We start from the raw sequence: 20433 nt of genomic DNA on the forward strand, positions 1-20433 counted from the left end.
GGGGCGGGCAGGGAACTCCCGGCTGCGGCGAAGCGTGAACTTCGGCCGCTTCATCACTTGGGAGACGGAGCGGTCTGAAGGGCTCCCGCTCGCCCCGGAGCCCCGGTGAGCGGTGCGGGGCGGAGAGGAGCAGCAGGGGCCGAGCGATCGCGGGGCCAGGCGCGGCGGGAGCCGGTGAGTCGCTGCGGCACCGCACGGGGGGCTCTGCCGGCACCCGCGGGAACCCCGCTTGCCTTAGGGCATCGTTCCTTAATACAAACTGAAAAGGCTTCAGAGCACGTCGGTGAAATGAGGTGGCACAACCCCTTTCTCACTGGAGGTCTGCAGGTGACCCGCAGTGGAACCTGAGCGTTCCCACCCTGCCGGGGAAACGCTGTGTGCTTGCGTTAGGCAGAAAAAGAGTTACCAAGTGTGAGCCAAAGTTTATTGTAAAGAAATAGGGAGCTCTAGTCACCTGGGCTTTGAAGAGGTCAGAGGAAGAAGTCGTAGTTAGCACTGTAAAGGCGTGCTGTGTGTGAGGTCTGTTTCCCCCCTTTATCAGGTTAAATGATAAATCTGCAAAATAGATGTTTGTAGAAAAAAACACTAAGACAGCGATTTGTTCTGACCAATTAACTGTAGCCATCCTGTAATATTTAAATATTGCAAAGGTAAAATGTGTAACAAGAACTAGAGAACTCATTTATTTTAGTATCACAGAATGTTAGGGTTTGGAAGGGACCTCGGAGATCATCCAGTCCAATCCCCCCACTGGAGCAGGAACACCCAGATGAGGTTACACAGGAAAGCGTCCAGGTGGGTTTGAATGTCTGCAGAGAAGGAGACTCCACAACCTCCCTGGGCAGCCTGTTCCAGTGTCTGTCACCCTCACCATGAAGAAGTTTCTTCTAGGTACCAAAACAGGCTGATTTGCCTAGTTGAAACCACTATATTCAACAATTTGTTTGCTAGGCTAGGAGAAAGGACATATGGTCTTTGAAGGACAAGTTTTGAAAGTTTTATGCAAATTTAATTTGAGGGATAGTTGCTCTGCAGTCTTTGTAAACTGTACAGTTTTTGTAAGAGTCCAACTTGTTTGTCCAAAGCAAGCAATATATTCTTGAATGTATTGTGGAAGTACACCTTAGACATTGCCCTTATCAGAAAGACCGTGCCATGAACTTATAAATAAACTAGCTAAGATCAGAAAGTTATAGTGATGAGAAACTTATGGCCAACTAGCACACATGCTTTTCCAACCAAAAAGCCCCAAAACACCAGAAAATGTGCCTCACAGCCCTGTAAAAATCTAGGGCACCTTTTGCGGTAATAACATACTTTGCACTTCATTGATTAGTTACTCTATATTTAGGGAAGGGAGTGTTAAACTTCCCATTTCAGTTTCTCTTAATAAATCTTGTTTTTCATAAGAATATTTTAACTTTAAGGTTTGCTTAGAGATTTCAGGTATAGGTTCACTACAGAAAGTAGACTTGATTGTCTTAAGAATGTCCAAGAAAAATGTACCCAAGAAACACCTTGGGTCAAGCTTCAAGAACATAAGATAGTATTTCTGTATTCTTTTCTGAGTCTTTTGAAACTCCATGAAAACATTAAATAAATCAAGGCTTAAAAGCAATTAGGTAAGTTTTAACCTCATTTTACGAAGCAGGATCAAATGTGCACTAAAAGGTCAGATAAAGAATGAGAAGCTGAGCATAAAATCTCAATTATCTTCTTCTGAGCTCAACTCTTTAACTCAAACTTCCCATCGAATATGCTAATTTATGTACTCCTTCTCAGAAGTACTCATTTTCCAAATTCAGTATGGAATTTACTCCATTCAATTTTCCTTCCTGTTAACTTGTTTGACATAATGGTATATGCTTAAAATAGTATCTGTTCTCCCATTTGTTATGGCACATATTTGATCTACGACTTTCAATGCCTTGAGAGATGCTTTGTGCCACAGGTACTGTTGCCAAATTTCCTCTGTAACCGTTGTTACCAGTCCAAGACAGCACGTGTGCTTTGGGCATGGACCTTGGCTGTTTTACAGGACTCCAGAGCACTTTGCCCCCATCCATAAGCAGTAAATAATAATTAACTGTAGCAACCGCGTTTTTTCTATATATGTAGACAATCATTCTACCCTTTTAGCTTCAGAGATCTTTGGACCTTTAGATACCTGTACAGTGTTTATAAAACGCTGAAAAAGCTTTTAAGCAGCTACATTTGGGATTTTGATATGTCTAACATTGCTGTTTGCTGTAAACAAACATGAACTTGAGGTCACATCAATACAATCTACAGTAGCTAGCCTTATCACCTCATTAAATGATAATTTACAAAGTAGATTTCTCAAGGAAGAAAGGAAAGGTATCGTGTAACGACCTATTGCCGCTTATGCAACACTTGCTGCAATTGCTGCAAATATGGATTGTGAGGGAAGCCTAATATTTCATCATCTATGTGGTAATTAATGAGTTCCTCAGTATTTTTTTCTCTCTCTCTACTCAAGTGTTTACTTGGAAGTATATCATACATGTAAGCCCAACACAAAAAGCATGTAATGTACACAGACAGAAAAAACTGAAAAGAAAATAAAAAGCAATTAGCTCTGTGCTTTAAAGGATACAGCATGGTTATCAATACTTCTTTTTCCTGAGGCAGAGAAAAGCTGTGAGGGACAGATGACTGTGAAAGTGATGGTTATTCTTCTGTTTGGGAACTGAAGGGACAGTGAATTGCACTGAAGTATTCTGGGGAACAGATATGAAGACGATACAAGAGGAAGAATGAGAGGACTTGTGGTGTCGAGCAGAGGAAGGAAGATGCAATAGATTTTCTCAAAGAAATGAAGTTAAGGAAATACAGAAAGGACGGTAAAATTTAGATGAACAGACTTCCACATACAAGCACAGTGTCTGCAGTATCTCCATATCATTAGCCTATTTTGTGTCCACAGTTAGACCATCTGCAAAAGCTTATATTATATTTATGCAAATGAAAATAGTAAAATAGTGAAAAGTTGCTCTTGTCATCCTGTCTGGTAGCCTTGTACTTGAGTCTGGGCACAAACCAAGTCTGTAGGTTCAGTTTTGAAAAAAAATGAACTTACATTCAAAATGTACAAAATGAGTTCTGTGTGTAGGCCACAGTTTTTCTTAATTTTTATGATAAAGAGTTTCTGCTGCTGTTCTTTAATGCCATATTTTATTTTAATGAGAACTAGGTTTACTGTCAGAGACAGCATGAACATTTCAAAAACCTTGTCTAAAATAGCTTTATTTCACTGCATTTGTGTTAGTTGTACTTTTAAGAAAGTCAAAGCTCACTTCATTACTACTCACTGGCAGCAATCCACTTTCCCCTTCCTACTCAGTTTAAATAAACTGTATCCATTTGCGATGTTATGTAAAATATTTTCCTTCTTGCCTTCTCTGGAAGAGAGAAACGTACAAGTCTGCTTTTTGTTTCTTTGCAGCACTCAGCATGGCTTCTCCAGCTCTACTCATGCGTGTGGTCGCCTCTGCATATTCTGTTGCGGAAAAAGCTGCGACAATTGTTAGAAATGTAATGGCTGCAGGAGATCTGGGGATAGTGGAAAAGGTATTACTTTTTCTTTGTTCCAGTTTAATTTCTCTTGTTAACGTTGAGTTAGATACAGGTCAAAGTGGTAATTTTGAAGATCAGCAGCTAGGGAGGGAAATACAGGCCATGCAAGTTGCTCAACCTTACTTCTCTGATAAAAGAAATATTCCTTATTAAAGGAATTAAAAGAGCACTGGAGAAGTGTCTTTTGACCAGTATTTCTAAAGAAGGTTCAGACACTTAGAAGAAACACAGCATAACTTTGTCCCAATTCCCCTCACAAAACACAAGCTTTGGATAGCATGGCAGAATTCATAATGTACCCTTCCCATTATTTTCCCTACCTCTGGCCTAACACCAGTAGTACAGCTTGAAGTACTGTGCCCATGATTAATTTTGGATTAGGATAAATCAGTGTTTAGTTTCTTAAAACAAAAAAGAACCTTAGATTTTATTGTAATCACTGTTTTCAAAATTAATTTGGAGCTTCACATTTAATTCGAAATAGAAATGAAACTACAGTCATCTGCATGAAGGTTCTTAATTTGCTGTAAGTTAGTAAGCTGCACTGATAAGGCAGGATCTTAGTTTTGACTACAGTACTAGATAGGTGGAGTTAACTTTTAAAGTTAATTCTAGCTTCACAGCTGTTTTCACAAGATTATGGACTGCATTAAGTGTGTACGTTATTTTTGGCCTTTACATTGAAGTAATTGCTGGTATTTACATTTTTCTAAAAGTAAGCCCTTTCAGCCAGTTGTGAAGAGAAGCCTGATCCTTTATGACTTTTATTGTCAGTTCAGACAGTAGATGCAAAAAGAAAGTTCCCTTTTTTCCCCATTTGGCCAGTTATATTCAACACTATGGAAACATTTCCAAGTTTCTTATTCCTTTTTTTTTTTTTTTTTAAGCAATTAAATTCATGTGTATGAGGGGAAAAATAATTTTTAAAAATGGAGAGCAATGATCTGTGTTTTCAGAAGTACTTGAATACATAATAGGATTCTCAGACATATAAGTAGAATATACTTTCCCACATAACCTGCTTTTCGGGTCCTGGGAAAACTAATCATCTGCACTACAAGAAAGCCTTAAAATACTTGCATCCAGAGGTACAAAGGAAGCACTGTCTGTACTTTCTTTGACTAACCAGTTAATTTTAAATGTTTAAGCAAGTTTAATTAAGCTTATTTTTTAAGAGCCCAGAAAGGTTAAGGTAATTTTAACTTAAAGTACATGCTGGCTCTGTTTATTAAAGTTTCACTTTAAAATAATGCAGGTATGTTAATATTTTTTTCCCAGTACAGTGGAAATCCATTGCTCAATCATTATAATTTTCTAATATTAAAAAAGCACAAATGATCACAATTTAAGCTCTGTAACCTATTAAGTAAATAATTGTGAATGCCGTATAACAAAAATGATGAAAAGTAACAGGTGATATTGGTTCTAAATAAGATTTGTTATACTTTGTTGTTGTTGTTTAAACAAATACTAGAAACACACAAAATTAGATCGAAACAATGACCAACAGAAGAGGCTCCTGTTTGTGCGACTAGCGATCTCAGAATTCCCGCAAGCTTCGTGTCAAAGGTGGCTGGTGAGGAAAGAGAGAGAATGGAAGAGAACCCATCTGTGCCTCTGCTTTACAGTCCAGAGGGAAGAGGTGCATGAGAGCAGAAAGTGCTCCTTCTCAGCATTCCACTTCTTCCCGCAGTTACAAACATCCAGACCAAGTCCAGCTGGCCTTATTGAAAGTGTTAGAAAGGCGAGGAAGACAATGTTCTACCTTTTCCCTCAGCAAAATTGACCTCCCATCCATTTCTATAGATGAGGAAAAATAGTTCAAGGACAGTTAAATTTTTGGCTAGCTCCGCTCCTCCTTCCTGATATCCAGAGTTTTCTTTTCCCCCAGTCAACTCCAAGTTCTCCATTTGTATTGCTTCTCCTTGAAGTGTTTTTCCTCCTCCCCCCGCCCCAATCCCTACAATTGATAGGTAGACATTTTGTCCAGCGATTCGTACATTATTGATGACAAATTTGAAGAACTACTGTATAGTGTTTTATTAGGTTGGTGTCCTGGAACAAAGGACATTCTCTGCAATAACTTGATGTTGCCAAGTCTAAAATCAGTGCTAAATTTGACCCCATTTATTAGGGGATGAGAAGGAAATTTCAAAGAAAAATACCAGGTTTCCTAAAAATAAGCAATTGGATAAGGGACAGACTAGGTTTTGAGCATGTACAATTTAACCCATAACATGAGTCTAAAAGGAATATTCCATTCCTGTAGCTATTTTCTGTAGCTGAATAAAACAATTTTCATGTTGTCACCAAATAAGATACAAGCAGATAAAATACAATTTTTGTTTGATTCCTTGGATGAACTTGTTTGCTTAATTCCTGTACTATCATAAGTACTTCTTACTGAGACTCTGTCTCTGAACCTAAAGGGCTCCTCTGTTCATAGATCCATGAAGATCAAGGCAAGAAAGCATTAATAAATTACCCACTTCCAGCATATAGTAGGCTATTAATGTTTAAGAAGAAGTTACTGTAACCCATCTGGCAACCTGTGTTTGGCTACATCTTTTGGGGAAGCTTTCAGTCATTGTTTCATATCATCTTGAGATACCAAATCCACTGTTTTCTCTCTAGTATTTTGCTGGAAAAAAATGTATGGGTGTTACTGTCCAGTTCAATTTCCCTGTTTAGCTTCTGGCCCTCCTTGGTCCTTCTCTGCTAGACTTTATATTCAGTACAATTGCACCAGTGCAATTGATGGGGACAGACTTTTTAGCAGGGCCTGTTGCGACAGGACAAAGGGTAACGGTTTTAAACTAAAGGAGGTGACATTCAGGCCAGACAGACATGAGAAAGAAACTTTTTACAATAAGGGTGGTGAAACACTGGCCCAGGTTGCCCAGAGTGGTGGCAGATGCCCCATCCCTGGAGACATCCCAGGCCAGGCTGGACGGGGCTCTGAGCAACCTGATCTGGTTGAAGATGTCCCTGCTTATTGCAGGGAGTTGGACTGGATGAGCTTTGAAGGCCCCTTCCAACCCAAACTATTCCATGATTCTATGAGAAGAACACAGCACGTAAATCTTGTTTTGATATAATATCTTAGCTCTGCTTTGTTCATTTTTTAGCCTGCCTCTCTCAAGATCACTTACTAGATAGATAATTTATCAAATTAGACTTCATTACAAGGTAGATATTCAGAGTGACATATGAGCCTGGTTGTATTGGCCATATTGAACTGGGTTCTTTTGTTGTTGTTGCTCTTTTGAAATGCACAAAATCCTGTCCTTTCCTTTGACAGACTGGAGCCAATGACTTGCAGACCAAAGCTGACCGACTGGTACAAATGAGCATTTGTGCTTCCCTGGCACGGAAGTTTCCCAAGGTGACAATCATAGGAGAAGAAGTAAGTACCAAATTGATTTCATGCTAGCAATTTAACTTACTGTAACTGTTTTAGGAAATGATCTGGTTTTAAAAAAAAAAAAAAAAATCATTTCCATCCCATTTTATCTTTCCACTGCATTAGCTTTGTCAAGTAAGCTGCAAGCAAATCCACAATTCTAAGGCAAGTCAAGGTGAGTCCAACACATTTTTCTAATAATTTTGGGAATCCTTTTGTTAGGACCTGCCCCCTGATGATGTAAATGAGGAATTAATAGAAGATGGTCACTCTGAAGAAATACTGATGAAAACTTGTCCTGCTCAGTACACAGGAATTAAAGAGGAAGAGGTAATGTGCTATAGATGTGTCTTCATGTTACGCACTGTCCCTATTACTTACTGATTTGAGCTAAGAATGTCTTAAGAAAAAAAGGTTATTTCAATGTTGCTGATTTTTTCTTTTTTGGTTTGAAAACTGAAATGGCATGAGAATCACATCTCCAGAGCTGGAAATGCTGCGTATCTCTGTGTGCAATAGTGGGAAATACAAATTTGCTTCTTACAACTTGTGATTCAGTTTTATTTGGAAGGAATCTACTTTGGACTTAAGAAAGTAATGTAATTTCCATGTTCAGCTTAAGCTTTCATGCCTCTATTAAGATGTTTACTGGGAAGTTCCAGTCAGTTTTAAAGCTTTTTTTGTGTAAAACTCTATTGTAGGCTTCAGTCATAATGTTAAAAATTTCAATATTTTATTTCCTTACTGTAAGAAAATAAAAGCATTACATTAAAATACATACTTTGGTAATTTACATTATTTGTATTTATTAGTTTTTCTTATTTATTTAAAGCTTGTAATATGGGTTGATCCCTTGGATGGAACCAAGGAGTACACTGAAGGTAGGCCTCTCTTTTAATTCTGCTGATTAAAAAAAATTATAGCAATGTAATAAAGCAGCATGTACCTGTAGATAGTTTTATGACAAAATTTATATACAATATTGTTTTGTAAGGTTGATGTTGTTTCTGTACTTTTTGAGTTCTGTGGAATTTTTTTAATCATTCCTTTCAGTTCTAACCAGTATTGAATATTCCTGATGGACTACTGAGTGTCCACCAGTTTTCATCATTTCAGGGAGCAAAGGGCTACCTTTGGTTGCTGGGAGATTGTCTTAAGCTTTTAGTCAAACTTACAATTTCATACATACTTTGAATTGAGGGACTAAATCTCCCATTCACACAGCAATATGCTGAATTACACATCCTCCTCTTCAAACAAATACCACATCTATATTTGTAGCTCTTTCAAAATAAAACATCTTCCCCTAACTCATAATTCTTCAGTTATGGGAAGAATATGTTTTCAGCAAAGCCTAATTTGAAATAAACCCTAAAATGAAGAAAAAAGAAAAAACAATATGCTGAAGCCTTACTTTAGCCTCTTGTTGCATCTTTTGGTTGATTAATGTAAAATCTTTTAGGCAGATTTTTTTTCCTGTTTTCAGGGAAAGAGATGTACAGCTGTCAAGAAATTGCTATTTTTGAATACCATTAAAGAATTCACACCACAATTATAGAAGAATGTCATAATATACTACTCTTTAGTTGTCTATTAATTATAATATTGTTATATTAAGAGAATTCCATAAAGGGAATTTTTTTTGCAGATTTGAAGGCTAAATGACTAAAAAAAATTATATCAAGCAACCTATTACACCTGAAAAATCATTATTAGTATTTGCATTTTTAAGATACCACCCTGCATACTGATTTGTGAACTTTTATTGAAGGTTTATTTTTTTTATATATATATACTTTCTCTTTTTCAAGCATGACTACATTGATATTATTTCTGCACAGGTCTCCTTGATCACGTAACAGTTCTAATTGGAATTGCTTATGGAGGCAAAGCAATAGCAGGAGTTATTAACCAGCCATACTACAACTACGAGGTATTAAATGCATTGATTTGTTTAAAAGCATTAGATGATTTCTAGCTGTCACTTCTAAGCCACTTCTAGTTAGCGCAATCTCAACTGAAAAGCAGTGTGTAGTGGAGTTAATGTTGTAATACAAAGTGGTGGTGTTTTTATTGAATATATAAAATTTGGAGTGAACTGAATCTCGGGGACCTACTAACAGCCACACTAAATCCTAAGGCTTGTGTAATGCACTAATACAGCATATATTACATATGTACTGTACATACTATTACAGTACATACAAAGTACATATTGTAAAACAAGTACAGATTGTTATTTTTGCCGTCTTTGCTAGAAATTCTTTAGTAAATCCATGCAATAGGCACATTTGTGATGTGTGGTAACTGCCAGAAATCTGCAACCCTAAATAAACCAAGCGTACCTGTCACTGACAGCTGGGTTAGAGTACATCAGGCCAGGTTTCAGATGTAAGTCCAACCTACAGGCAGTTACACATGTTTGGACATTATTTCAGTACTATCTGAGAAAGTTCAGGAAGAATTTAAAGCTCACTAGAATTCAAAGAAAAATCTGATGTAATGCATATCATCAGCTGATTCTATATGTTCTAGGTGATATCTATGATGAAGTGTATAAAATGACAGTAACAATATCTTCAGTTACGGATTGTGGCTGAAGTAGAGAAATACACAGACATTAATTTGCCAGTCATTAGATGCAGGACATAACTCATCACCACAATGTCACAGATAAGAAAACAGTAAATTATATCATTGCCTTAGAGGGAAAGAGCGCCAATTTCTCACTCAGGGCTCTAGGGTAGTTCTTTTTAAGTGCCACTGTTTAAATGTATATCCCAGTATTAATATTATACTCCTTAATAAGCAAAGTTTTGTCTAGGTACTTCTCTACACTTGTGCTTTAAATGTTAATCCCTATGATAAGCCATCACCTGGAGCTGTGTACCTTTTTTCTAGGCAGGAGCTGATGCTGTGTTGGGCAGGACAATCTGGGGGGTCCTGGGCATGGGTGCCTTTGGATTTCAGCTCACAGAAGCACCTGCTGGGAAACACATCATTGTTACCACTCGTTCTCACAGCAGTACCCTGGTAAATGACTGCATCAGTGCCCTGAACCCTGACAGTGTCATCAGAGTCGGAGGGGCAGGAAACAAGGTATGAAAACTCCAAATTTTTAAAGAAATAATTTGCTTACTTGCATGAATGTAGCGGAGACTATGTCCTCCTTCCCCAGCACAACTTCACTCTTAGCATTCAGGCTGCTATAGGGCACAGAGTCAGAATTTGGTAGAGGTTTATATGTAACAATAGCCATGCTGGCCATGGCTGAGGTCCATCTTCCCCAATATTCTGTTTCTAGAGAAGAAAATAAGAATGACTAAATGGGAATACAATTTAATCATAATTTTAGGCATTTCCTCCTGTCCATGTTGAGATGGTTTTTGTTCCAACTATCTAGAAGCACATACCAAAGGATAAAACCAGAAGTAAACAGTGATACTTCCTTTGAAAGCCTTCTCTGCATACACAGAATACTCATTTGCTACAGTTCTGAAAGCCTAGTTTTGTCATGGTTGTCAAAACCAGACCCCCCAATCTCCTTCCTCCAACAAATGCAAGGCCCAAAATGGCACCAAGACAACATGGAGATAGTTTCCACTTTATTTTTGTAGTACTTCCACAAGATGGGCATTCTTGTTTCTGAAACTAAAACCAGAGTTTCATCCTATAGACTCTTATCTGTAATGATCAAAAATAGATGATGCAGAATGGTAATACAGTATAGCTTTCTAAACCTTAATGTAATTTATTGTAATATTAGAAGTGGCTGGTGTTCCTTTTCTGACAGTGATCTAATGCCTGTTTCCTGGTGTTATTTTGACCTGTTTCTAAATGCCTAGATCCTTTGCAATGATTGCGACTTTTTCTTCATAACAGATCATCCAACTTATAGAAGGCAAGGCATCTGCTTATGTGTTTGCCAGTCCTGGATGCAAGAAATGGGATACATGTGCACCTGAAGCTATTCTACATGCTGTGGGAGGTAAGTTAATAGCATTCAAAATTCCAAGATAAATGAAACTGTATCAATTTAAAGTTATTTATACTTTTCATAGGAAAAAACAAAACAAACCCCCAAAAAAACCCAAACAAAACAAAACAAAAAACTTTCCAAACATGGCTTTGGAAAGAAAAATGACAGTATGAATATATTTTTAAATAGTCATAATTCACTAGGAGTTTGAGCCCTTTGAAATCAACAGTAATTCCAAAAGAGCAGCAAATTATGCTCTGGAAAGCATGAGATGATCTGTTTTGCCCTGGACTAATACAGTCAATAACTGTCAAATGATTGAAAAGCCAAAATCAAAAATTTTGGGTATAGTAATTTCAATATTTTCAAAGCAAATGGCTTTTTTACTCTTGGCTACTATTTCACAGTAAAATCACACTGTCCTACTAACTGGATATAGTAGCTTATTATTAGTAACATATTATGTAATATGTGGATGTTGAATTATTTAAAACAACCAAAGTAGGCCAAATCATATAGTTGTTCCTCAGATGTATACACTCCAGAATTGAGTCATTCATGCAATTCCATAAAATTAGTGGTCTTCAGCCAACATAAGCCACTTCACCTCTCTAGGGGTTAAGTAGTTACAAAAGTTACAAGAAGTCTCACTGACAAGAATGTGAATATAAGAATTATTATTATACTTTTTCTACTGTTCACATTTATAGACCTATGACCATATGGTAAAACTGTGGGCTTTGATCTCCCAAATTCTGTCAAGCAAGGATAAAAGGCTTCATAATGACCTTATTTAACTCCTCTGCAGTCTCTACTGTTGATAATTGGGATAGCTTTAAACAGGTTAGCACAAGAAAACCAACCAATCTGGGGCAGCACAGGGCTGTATTTAGCCTCCTTGTTATGTAGGTATCTCGTGGTTAAATTAGCTTGCATAAAGATCTGTGTTGCTCTTGCCAAGTGATTTTTAGAAACTTACTTAAAACCAGCTGGGGTGCATCTATATTACGTTAAGAGATATTGTACAGACTCTGGCTTTTACTTGAACTAAAGATTTTTCTTTGCTTCATGTCAACTGCCAATGTAAAAACTACTCAGGAAGCATTTTAATTAATCCATACAAGAAAGGTGTTGTTTTCCTGAAACACAAGGAATTTAAGTATTCCTGAAAGAAAATAAAACAATTGGTTATTTCAGTCAATAAAAAACTGTTGCACTTAGACAGAGAGCAAAGGTATTTCACATCTGAAGACAGCATGTGTATGACAAAGACTGGGGGTTTTTTTGTTATATCACTTGTACTAATAAAGTAGAATCTCTCTCCTCAACTCCTGTTTGCAATATTTTTTTTTTCCAGGCAAGATAACTGATATCCATGGAAATTCATTTCAGTATAACAAGGAAGTGAAACACATGAATTCAGCTGGGGTCCTTGCCACTTTGAGGAATTATGACTATTATGCCAGTCGTATTCCTAACACGGTTAAACAATCTCTTGTGCCTTAACTCAGTGAAGCGTCTTCATTTGGCCTGCAAGCCTGAGAAAGTGAGCTTGGAGAAAAAGAAAGAAAGAAGATAACCAAGCTTGGAATTTTGTTGTATAGAATCTGAATTGAATTCTTACATTAAGGTGTTCAATCATTTCAAAATTACCTACAGAATCTCTAGGTATATAAGGGATCAGATTGTCTTGCTGTATTTAGAAGACAACATCCAAACCAGTAACATTTCTTCAACAGTAGTTTTTGATATTATTTGGGAGTATTCATTCCTCATGTGGTATGACTGTACTTAATTGTGGCATAATTACTGAAAGGGCAAATTATTGAAACTAATTATCAAGGATACACTTATTGAGAATAAAGCTATATCCCTATATCCACATCTTCAGCATATGAGGCAGCTGCACAGTGGGGAAGAAATCACCCCACACACACCTGGCCTGTATATCCTTAATTGGTAGTGCCTGAGGAAGCTCAATGTAGTATCAATTAAAATACTCGGGGTGGGGGGGGGTGGTGAGTGATACGAAGGTGTCATGGCTGGGCCCTGTTAACAAGGCACATGTACAAGAAGCACATGGTAGAATGCTAGTTTCAGTAGATGCAAGTTTTGAAAATAAGGTATAGTTGCTGTCAATTAAAAAGGATAAATGTTCATTTCTGTCGAAAATGCTAGTTACTGAGCCAGAAATTTGTCTGATGGATGCATGTTGCTCGTAATGTCATTATAATATGAAAACACACCTCCATCTGAAAGGATACCTGCCTCCAGCCTACCTTCAAGCATGCATAGTAAGATTTTTACCTTAAAAATTGAAGCGAGGAATTCCAAACCAAATAATAAAAAAGGTATGTGAGACTAGAGTCACTCAAGCTCCACCTGAACACGGAAAATAGTATAAAATACCCTGACAACAGAGGAAGGGTGGGGGAAGACACCATCACTCAGAAGTCAAGGGAACAGTTTAGTAGGACTTTTGGGACCAGTCGACCGGCTGAGCCTCTCTCTCCTACCCTCAGGAGGATGCTCTTGGGTAAAACTTGTACACTTAATTATGCCAAGTTTAGACATCAAGATTGTATTTGTAATCCCATTAATAGAGCTCTATAGTAATCTTAGAATTTATATATATATATATGGTACCAATACTTCTTAAAACTAACATTATTTCAACTAAAGTGTGTTTTTGCAGATAGTGTTTATCAACAGCATCTAAAAGAACCTGCACCTGTTGGTTTAATAAACTATTGTTTGTGGATCTACTAATGAGAATTTCTCATTGAATGGCCCAGACCTATAGTATATGTTATGCTATTCATGAATCTGTGCAGCACGTAGATTATATTATACTATTTGTGAATCTGTACAGCACCTAAATTCAATGATTGTGACTGGCCTGCACTATTCATGAATCTAATTGTGTGAATTCAATGTTAATGTGCTCAGACTTACAGTATGTATTATACTATTTGTGCATCTGCGTGCCAGGCTGGCCACTGAGTATGATCAGACTTATAGTGCTGACTAGAGGTTATCTGCATCACTCAGGAGTTCAACCTAGCCACCTTGCATGGGGCTTAACTTCTGCTAAATTAATCATCTTAACGCAACATTATTATACTGCTAATCATACCACCACAGTTCAAAAATCATCTTAATATTCGGGGCACAAAATTATCACTTACCTCATTCTATCATCATCAGCCAGTCCATAATGTTATCATGACACTGGATTAAAGCTGCATGTATAGGAACAATGCATGCTTCTAATCCTTTGATCCAGAGCTTACCTCCTCCTTCCTCAAGTGCATGACTAACAAGAGCACACAAGACAGATTTAGCTTGTTTTAATTAGAGCCGCCTTCATATTTTGACCCATTGTAAGTTTAATCATTCCACATACTGGTTGTGACTGAAGTTTGAACCACACAGCAAGTACAAGATCAATCTCATTTCACTGCCTCAATTATACATAATTCTCAGGTTTATCTTCAGTAGAATTCCTGGATATGCATACTTTAGTATTCACATAAAAATCTGTATGTGAATTTGCAAAACACATGAAGATAAAATGTAGAATGACTTGGACAACACAAAACCCACCTGAATAAGGCTTGCCATTTAATCATTAAAATACAAAGTACAGAACCCACTTATTTATCTTCATCTATGTCTCTATATTTTAATCTGAAATTTGCTATATGTTTGAAAATTTCCTCACCATAAGCCCCTTTCTAATTCTGCTGTAATTTATCTCTCTGCTTATTTACAGTTACCCCAATGGGAGTGGAAGACACATGGCATACACCAGCTTTTACTGGATGTGCAAAGGTGCTTATGTATGGAAGCACTTTCCATGCTTAAAAGAAGCTGTAAAACTGCGAAGACAGGAAAACATTAAGGAAAAAAGTTGAGATAAAACCCAGCAGCAGGAAGCAGGGATAAAAGCCACCACAAAAGGTGCAGTCATGCTCTGGCTATACCACTACACCCACGGCACAAAACAGCTCTGGGCCACCAATCAAGCATTTGAGAATTTCTCTGCTGGCACATTAGATGCTATGGTACAATCTATAAAATAGGCTGGGGAAAGAAAAAAAAGCACAGTGACACTGCATTGTCCTTGTAACAATGTGAACTTGAGTGCCTCCTGTGAAAAACTGCTGACGTGGAATTTTTGTAATTCATCCCAACACTAGCTTGACCCACCACAAAACGTGTGGTTGCAAGGAATGTGGCAAGTAACATTCTACAAAAGCAGATACCTTAAATCGCTGGACTCAAGTGAGTCAGTATGTGTTTCACTATTTATTTGTATAATTATATAAAGAAAAGGCATTGAAGCTGTCACCAGACTCCTAACTCGAGCGTTTTTACACTTGACACCTGCAGCTCTGGGGACAGCTCTGCTCAACCACCGGAGCAGCTGTGAGGGGAGCAGCCCTGACACCAGACGCCGCTCCCGAGCCCCCGGCCCCATTGAGGCCAGTGGGGCTCCCACAGGCGCCGCAGCCCCCGCTGGGGCACCGCACAGGCCAAGAAAGCCCTGGGCACCGCACCGGCCAAGAAAGCCCTGGGCACCGCCCGCTAATCACCTCCCACGCGGCTCCAGCCTCACCGCCTCCTCCTAGCGGACTTCAGACTGTGATCGAAAAGCGGCGGCACCAACCCGGCCGTGGAAGCCCCACAGAGCCCAACCAGGGGCAACAGGCCCCAGCAAACCGCCCGCTGCCTGCACGCACGCCCCCGACCCCCTCCCACCGGAAGTACAGGACGCGGCACCGCCCCGCGCTGGCGGGTGGGGCCTGTGAGCCGGCCCTTGCCGAGCTGGCGGCGCCGGGCGCCCCGCCCTCTCCTTTGGTTCCGGCGGTGGGGATGGCGGCGCTGAGCTTCAGCTTTAACGTGGGGAGCCCGCCGCTCGGTAAGTGCGGGCCGGCCCCTGCTTCTCTCACGCCCTCGCCTCTCCCCCGTCCTCCTCCCCGGGGGTCCCAGGGGGACGCTGCCCCCTCGCCACCCGCCGGGCCGTGCGCGGGGCGCGTGGCCGCCGTGTTGCATCATGTCCTCGCGTGCGGGGACGCCGAGGAGAGGGGAGGCCCGTGTCCGCCCGCCCTTCGGCCCTGCTGCGGGCCGGGGCCTTGTGCCCGCTGCGGCCTGGGCACAGGCGGCCGAGGCGGCCGGCGGGTCCCCGGGGTGTCCCGCTCGCTGAGGGGCACGGCGGGGCCGGTCCCGGCGGGCAGGCCGGCGCTGAGGGCGCCGTGTCGCCGCCAGGGACAGGCTCCCGCGGGGTCCCGCCGACACCTGAGGTGCTGAGGAGGTGCTGGCCCACGAGCCCGGCCGCGTGTCGGGCTCCACAGCGATCGCTCCGCCGCGCCTGCCCGGGCGCGGGCTGCAGGGATCGGGCAGCGCTGGTCCCGCCGCCCTAGGGTTGCTGTTCATGTGGCTGTTGGGGCAGCGGTGACAGCTGCCGGCAGTGAGCGGCATCTACGCCGGAGAAACTGAGTCATAGGTAGACCCCTCTCGGGTGACTTAGCACGGTGAGGCTAAGTTTGCAAGGCAGCCCTAATTCAGATCGCTTGTTGGCGACCTCTGCCTGATTGCTGGTCTCTTTTGTTGTCAGTTCTAATATGCTCCTAAAATTTGGATTGTCTGGGGAACTAGTTCGAAGTTGCGCAGCAAAATCTTGCTTTCTCTGTTGCTCACTGTCCTGTGATATTATTTTACCTTTAAAAATATGAGGACATCTTTCATTATGCTTTCTACCATCTGGAAACAGCCTTTTTTATGTATTCCATACCGTTTCTTCATTTTGTTACAACTATTCAAAATACATTCGCTTCCTGTTCTTTGTCTTAGTGTATTAATTTCTTTTTCATGCTGTTATGCCCAAATGCATTTCAGAGTTGAATACAACTTGCATGACTACTGATTTAAGGTATAATAGCATATAAGTTTTAAATGACATTTCTCATGATACTTGATTATACTGATTTGCTAGAAAAGACATAATGCAATATGAGCTGTGATTAACATGGGTTTAGGGGCTTTGGAGTATTTCTTCTCTTGACACAGCCTGGCAAGTGGTACAAGAGATTTAGTTCAGGAGATTGCATAATTGTGTCAGAAATATTACATATTACAGATGAAACACTTTGGTAAACATTTATATCAAGAAGACAAGCACACTCGGCCTACTCATACCTGCTTTGCACTATTCATCATGGCTGTCTGCTGGGAAAAGTGTAGTAGCTTTTAATGTCATTAGTATTAATTACATAGCTTGGTGTGCATAATACTTGTAATTTTCAAAGCATTTCCTTGCATGTTATTAAAGTACTTCCATGTCTTACAAACATATTGCATAAGCAGTGCCATCCTGACTTTCACAGATGGATAACTGAGGGATGAGAAGAACAACAGTGGCTTACTGTTGATAAAAGCTTAATGCCACAAGAAGGGTTTTCAGCTGAGCAGAGGTGAGAGCTAGGGAATTCCTAGCTCCAGTGCTTTGTATTTAGGCCAGTGTATTAATAGCTTACAACATTATCTGCCTTGGGGAGTCTGTGCATTGTTCTAGGGAAGATAAAGTGCACGGCACACTATGAAGACTGTAACAGGTTAGATGTCTTTCAAGACCTAAAGTATAGTCCTTTGGCTAGTTTCATTTAAGTAATATTTGCCTATGCAAAAGCTTGGTGTCTTTGTATGTGCTTCTGAGCAAAGCAAAAGAACCCAAGCTCCTCTACTTATGCACAGCAGGCTGAATCTGGACCAGAGCCAATCCAGAAATACAGCCAAGTTAGCTCGGTGCTTTATTTGAGCTACTGTGTCATGCTATAGAGCATCGAGATTAGAGCAGGTTTGCATCAAGCCACTTTGAATAAGGGCAGAACTGTCTTGCAATTGATAATGTAGCCTAAAAACTTCAATATTTCTTTTATTTCCAGAGGCTGTCCTTTACTGTCACTGGTGAACTACTTAGTCTGAAAACCCTGTATAAGCTTCCTGCACTTTTACATGGATAGAGATTCTTGGTTTTGAATTGCTAATCTTTTCATAAACATTAAAGCAGTTTAAAAATAGTCTCATCTGTATTCAGAAAGTACTGATATATGCAGTAATTGATCTCCTTTGTATGTGTCAGGGATGGGATGGAGTATGTTACTATACTGTTCAATAATCAAAAGCAATTTGGTTATGTTCTCTGTATATATTGGGGGAGAGGACTAATTTGTGCAGTACTCTTAGGAAGCAAAACATATGGCTGCTGATGCTTGTTGAGCTTACTGCAGGTTGCCGTATGCTGGACATGATCAATTTGAAGCTGTAAGGATTGCCAAGAATAAGAAGCCTCTTGTATATGAGACTGAACATTGATTTCTTCTCTGGGCAATCTTGCTTGAAGGAACCAGTTCTGTCACCTGGTCCTGTTTCGTAAGAAATGCAACTTTTTTTTTCCTGCTGCTATGAAAGATATTTTTCCTGAAAGAAAGTTCAGTGTCTTTTTCTCCTGTTTTTTTTTTTTTAAAGGTGCTCTGCTGACAGTGGAACATGTGAAGAATGATGTTGAAATTTCAGTGGAAGAAGGCACAGAAACCATCCTCCGTGTGTCCGAGTAAGTGACTTTGCATCTCTCCTTCTAGCTTTTGGTCAGCAGTTTTAAAAAATCACATGGTTGTAACATTGACAGTAACCTTTTCAGGTAGGAGGAAGAGAAGAATGCAATGTTATTCATCACTGCATTTCTGATGTCTCTTTGTAGCACAAACAAAACATTTACAGTATATCCTAAACTTGATCTTTATGGAAAGAGCTCTAGTATTCTTATTTGCATGCACTTAGGTCTAATTGTTTATGCTGTACCGGTCACTTCATTGTTTAAGTATTTGTCTTTTTGAGGTGACATGGATTATCAAAAGCAAGGCCATTTTCTATTAGGCAAAATTGGCATAGATGATTCCTTGGACTTGTGGAATGAATTGTGGTGGAATGAATTTTAAAGGTTTTTATGGCATTATTGTGGGCTCACTGCTGCATTTAAGTGAAGGTTTGATTGTTATCTCAGAAAAGTGCTAATTAACTATGGCATGCTATCCAGTGTATGTGTCTGCATCCTATAGAAAGAATCTTGGAAATCTTTGTAAGTCTGTTGTCTGTCCTTCTAAAAATACTTTGCTATTAGAATTAATATTAGAATAAGTATTTTGATGTTGCTTTTTATGATCTGAGTAGGATCATATGCATATCAGAAATGCAGGACTAATGCTGTTAGTTTGGGGAAGCTACATTCTCATCTTAGATTCCATCTCAGGTAAGATACCCGAATCTATCAAGAGGAGATATCCTGATAGCTTAAGTGCCACTGACATTAGTGGAAGCTCTGATGTCTAGTATCTACAGCAAGGAGCATATTTCGACCCATAAACATTGCAGTCCTAACTTACGATCTATGAACACTATGATGAGCTTGGAATTAGTGATTATTAAGTGTTCATTTTGAATAGTAATAGTTTTTGAAAGAACAGAGAAAAAGTCTACTGTTCATGGATTTCCTGAAAAACTTGCAATTTGTGAGCTATTTCCATAGAAGATGCTGTTAAAGCCATCGATGTGTCGTAAATTGATATTCCTCCATGTCTATAGGGTGGTTATTAAAAAAAAAAAGTATTTTGTGTTGCAGAGATTCTGACTTGATCCCCATAAATTAACACTGACTGAGCTTTTCCATTGTCTTCTAATCTCAGGGAAAGAGCTTCTCACTATGTACATATTTCTGCAAAAAATTCAAAGCACAGGATGATTCACAGTCTTCAGTCATAATGATTGTTGTACTGGTTGCAGATACTGCTCTCTGTGTAAAATGTTAGACTTGAACTCAGCTATGAGTTCTTCCTTTACTGTAATCTCTGATTTTTACATGTTGTCTTTTGCTGCGTCTACTCATGGCATTGAATTTATAATTTTTTAATTGAAGTAAGACAAATGTGGCAGGTTGTATTTGGACTTAATTGGTACAGTACAAATAATCTTCAGTGTGTGTTATGCACATGTGGGATACAGCATATATAGCAGAGTTAATTGGATATTTTTTAGTTGGATGAGAGAGTTTTCCCCTTAAGTAGTCTTAGTCAGTTTTTGGTTTCATTTTCTTTTCTCAGTTTAGGTAGCACGTGTGTTGTGTGTATGTACATATCAAAAGGTATATAGGCAGATATACACTCCTGTAACAAGAGGAAACGATCCTGAAATAATACAGATCACATTCACCAAGGGGGAATCATTCTTTACCAATCTGATAGCCAGTCTGGTGGGGTGACTGGCTGTGTAGATGAGGGCGGAGCAATGGCTGATGTCTACCTTGACACTGTCTCCCATAACACCCTCATAGGCAAGCTCAGGAAGTGTGGGTTGGATGAGTGGACAGTGAGATGGATTGAGAAGTGGCTGGATGGCA

At 39.5% G+C, this 20433-nt stretch overlaps 2 protein-coding genes and 1 long non-coding RNA gene across 11 annotated transcripts in view; 2 read left to right on the top strand and 1 right to left on the bottom strand.

The window, feature by feature from the left end:
• The first annotated feature begins 39 nt into the window (after positions 1–39).
• BPNT1 (3'(2'), 5'-bisphosphate nucleotidase 1) lies at positions 40–12857 on the top strand. 2 transcript variants are annotated; one of them, XM_065833898.2, is made up of 9 exons: positions 40–174; positions 3467–3591; positions 6899–7003; positions 7223–7330; positions 7833–7881; positions 8842–8933; positions 9902–10099; positions 10883–10988; positions 12337–12857. In XM_065833898.2, exons 2-9 carry the CDS (start codon positions 3475–3477, stop codon positions 12483–12485), a joined length of 924 nt encoding a protein of 307 aa, XP_065689970.1. In that variant the 5' UTR covers positions 40–174; positions 3467–3474; the 3' UTR covers positions 12486–12857. The 2 variants fall into 2 exon arrangements, with proteins under 2 accessions (XP_065689970.1, XP_065689971.1); XM_065833899.2 differs by lacking the exon at positions 3467–3591 and having other exon boundaries at positions 58–174.
• LOC136099558 (uncharacterized) lies at positions 469–15758 on the bottom strand. 2 transcript variants are annotated; one of them, XR_011738187.1, is made up of 4 exons: positions 15601–15758; positions 10140–12144; positions 9891–9983; positions 469–555 (listed from the first exon to the last, which is right to left on the bottom strand). It is a non-coding gene; the product is annotated as an uncharacterized lncRNA (long non-coding RNA). The 2 variants fall into 2 exon arrangements; XR_011738186.1 differs by lacking the exon at positions 15601–15758 and having other exon boundaries at positions 10140–10300; positions 11959–12341.
• EPRS1 (glutamyl-prolyl-tRNA synthetase 1) overlaps positions 15751–20433 on the top strand; it is a 39321-nt gene continuing 34638 nt past the window's right edge. For all 7 annotated transcript variants that reach the window (XM_071805968.1, XM_071805971.1, XM_071805972.1 and 4 more), the window contains exons 1-2: positions 15751–15903; positions 18510–18594. In XM_071805968.1, the coding sequence (XP_071662069.1) occupies positions 15858–15903; positions 18510–18594 (131 nt within the window). In that variant the 5' untranslated portion in view covers positions 15751–15857. The remainder of the gene's footprint in view (positions 15904–18509; positions 18595–20433) is intronic.

The sequence above is a fragment of the Patagioenas fasciata genome, chromosome 3 (assembly GCF_037038585.1).
Source record: "Patagioenas fasciata isolate bPatFas1 chromosome 3, bPatFas1.hap1, whole genome shotgun sequence".
Taxonomy (NCBI): Eukaryota; Metazoa; Chordata; class Aves; order Columbiformes; family Columbidae; genus Patagioenas; species Patagioenas fasciata.

What these genes read in the sequence shown, in the direction of transcription:
- BPNT1 (XM_065833898.2), top strand. Translation starts at nt 3,475, where the DNA reads ATGGCTTCTCCAGCTCTACTCATGCGTGTGGTCGCCTCTGCATATTCT. An exon ending in TGACAATCATAGGAGAAGAA is followed by an intron (nt 7,004 to 7,222) that starts GTAAGTACCAAA and finishes TCCTTTTGTTAG; the next exon opens with GACCTGCCCCCTGATGATGT. An exon ending in AACCAAGGAGTACACTGAAG is followed by an intron (nt 7,882 to 8,841) that starts GTAGGCCTCTCT and finishes ATTTCTGCACAG; the next exon opens with GTCTCCTTGATCACGTAACA.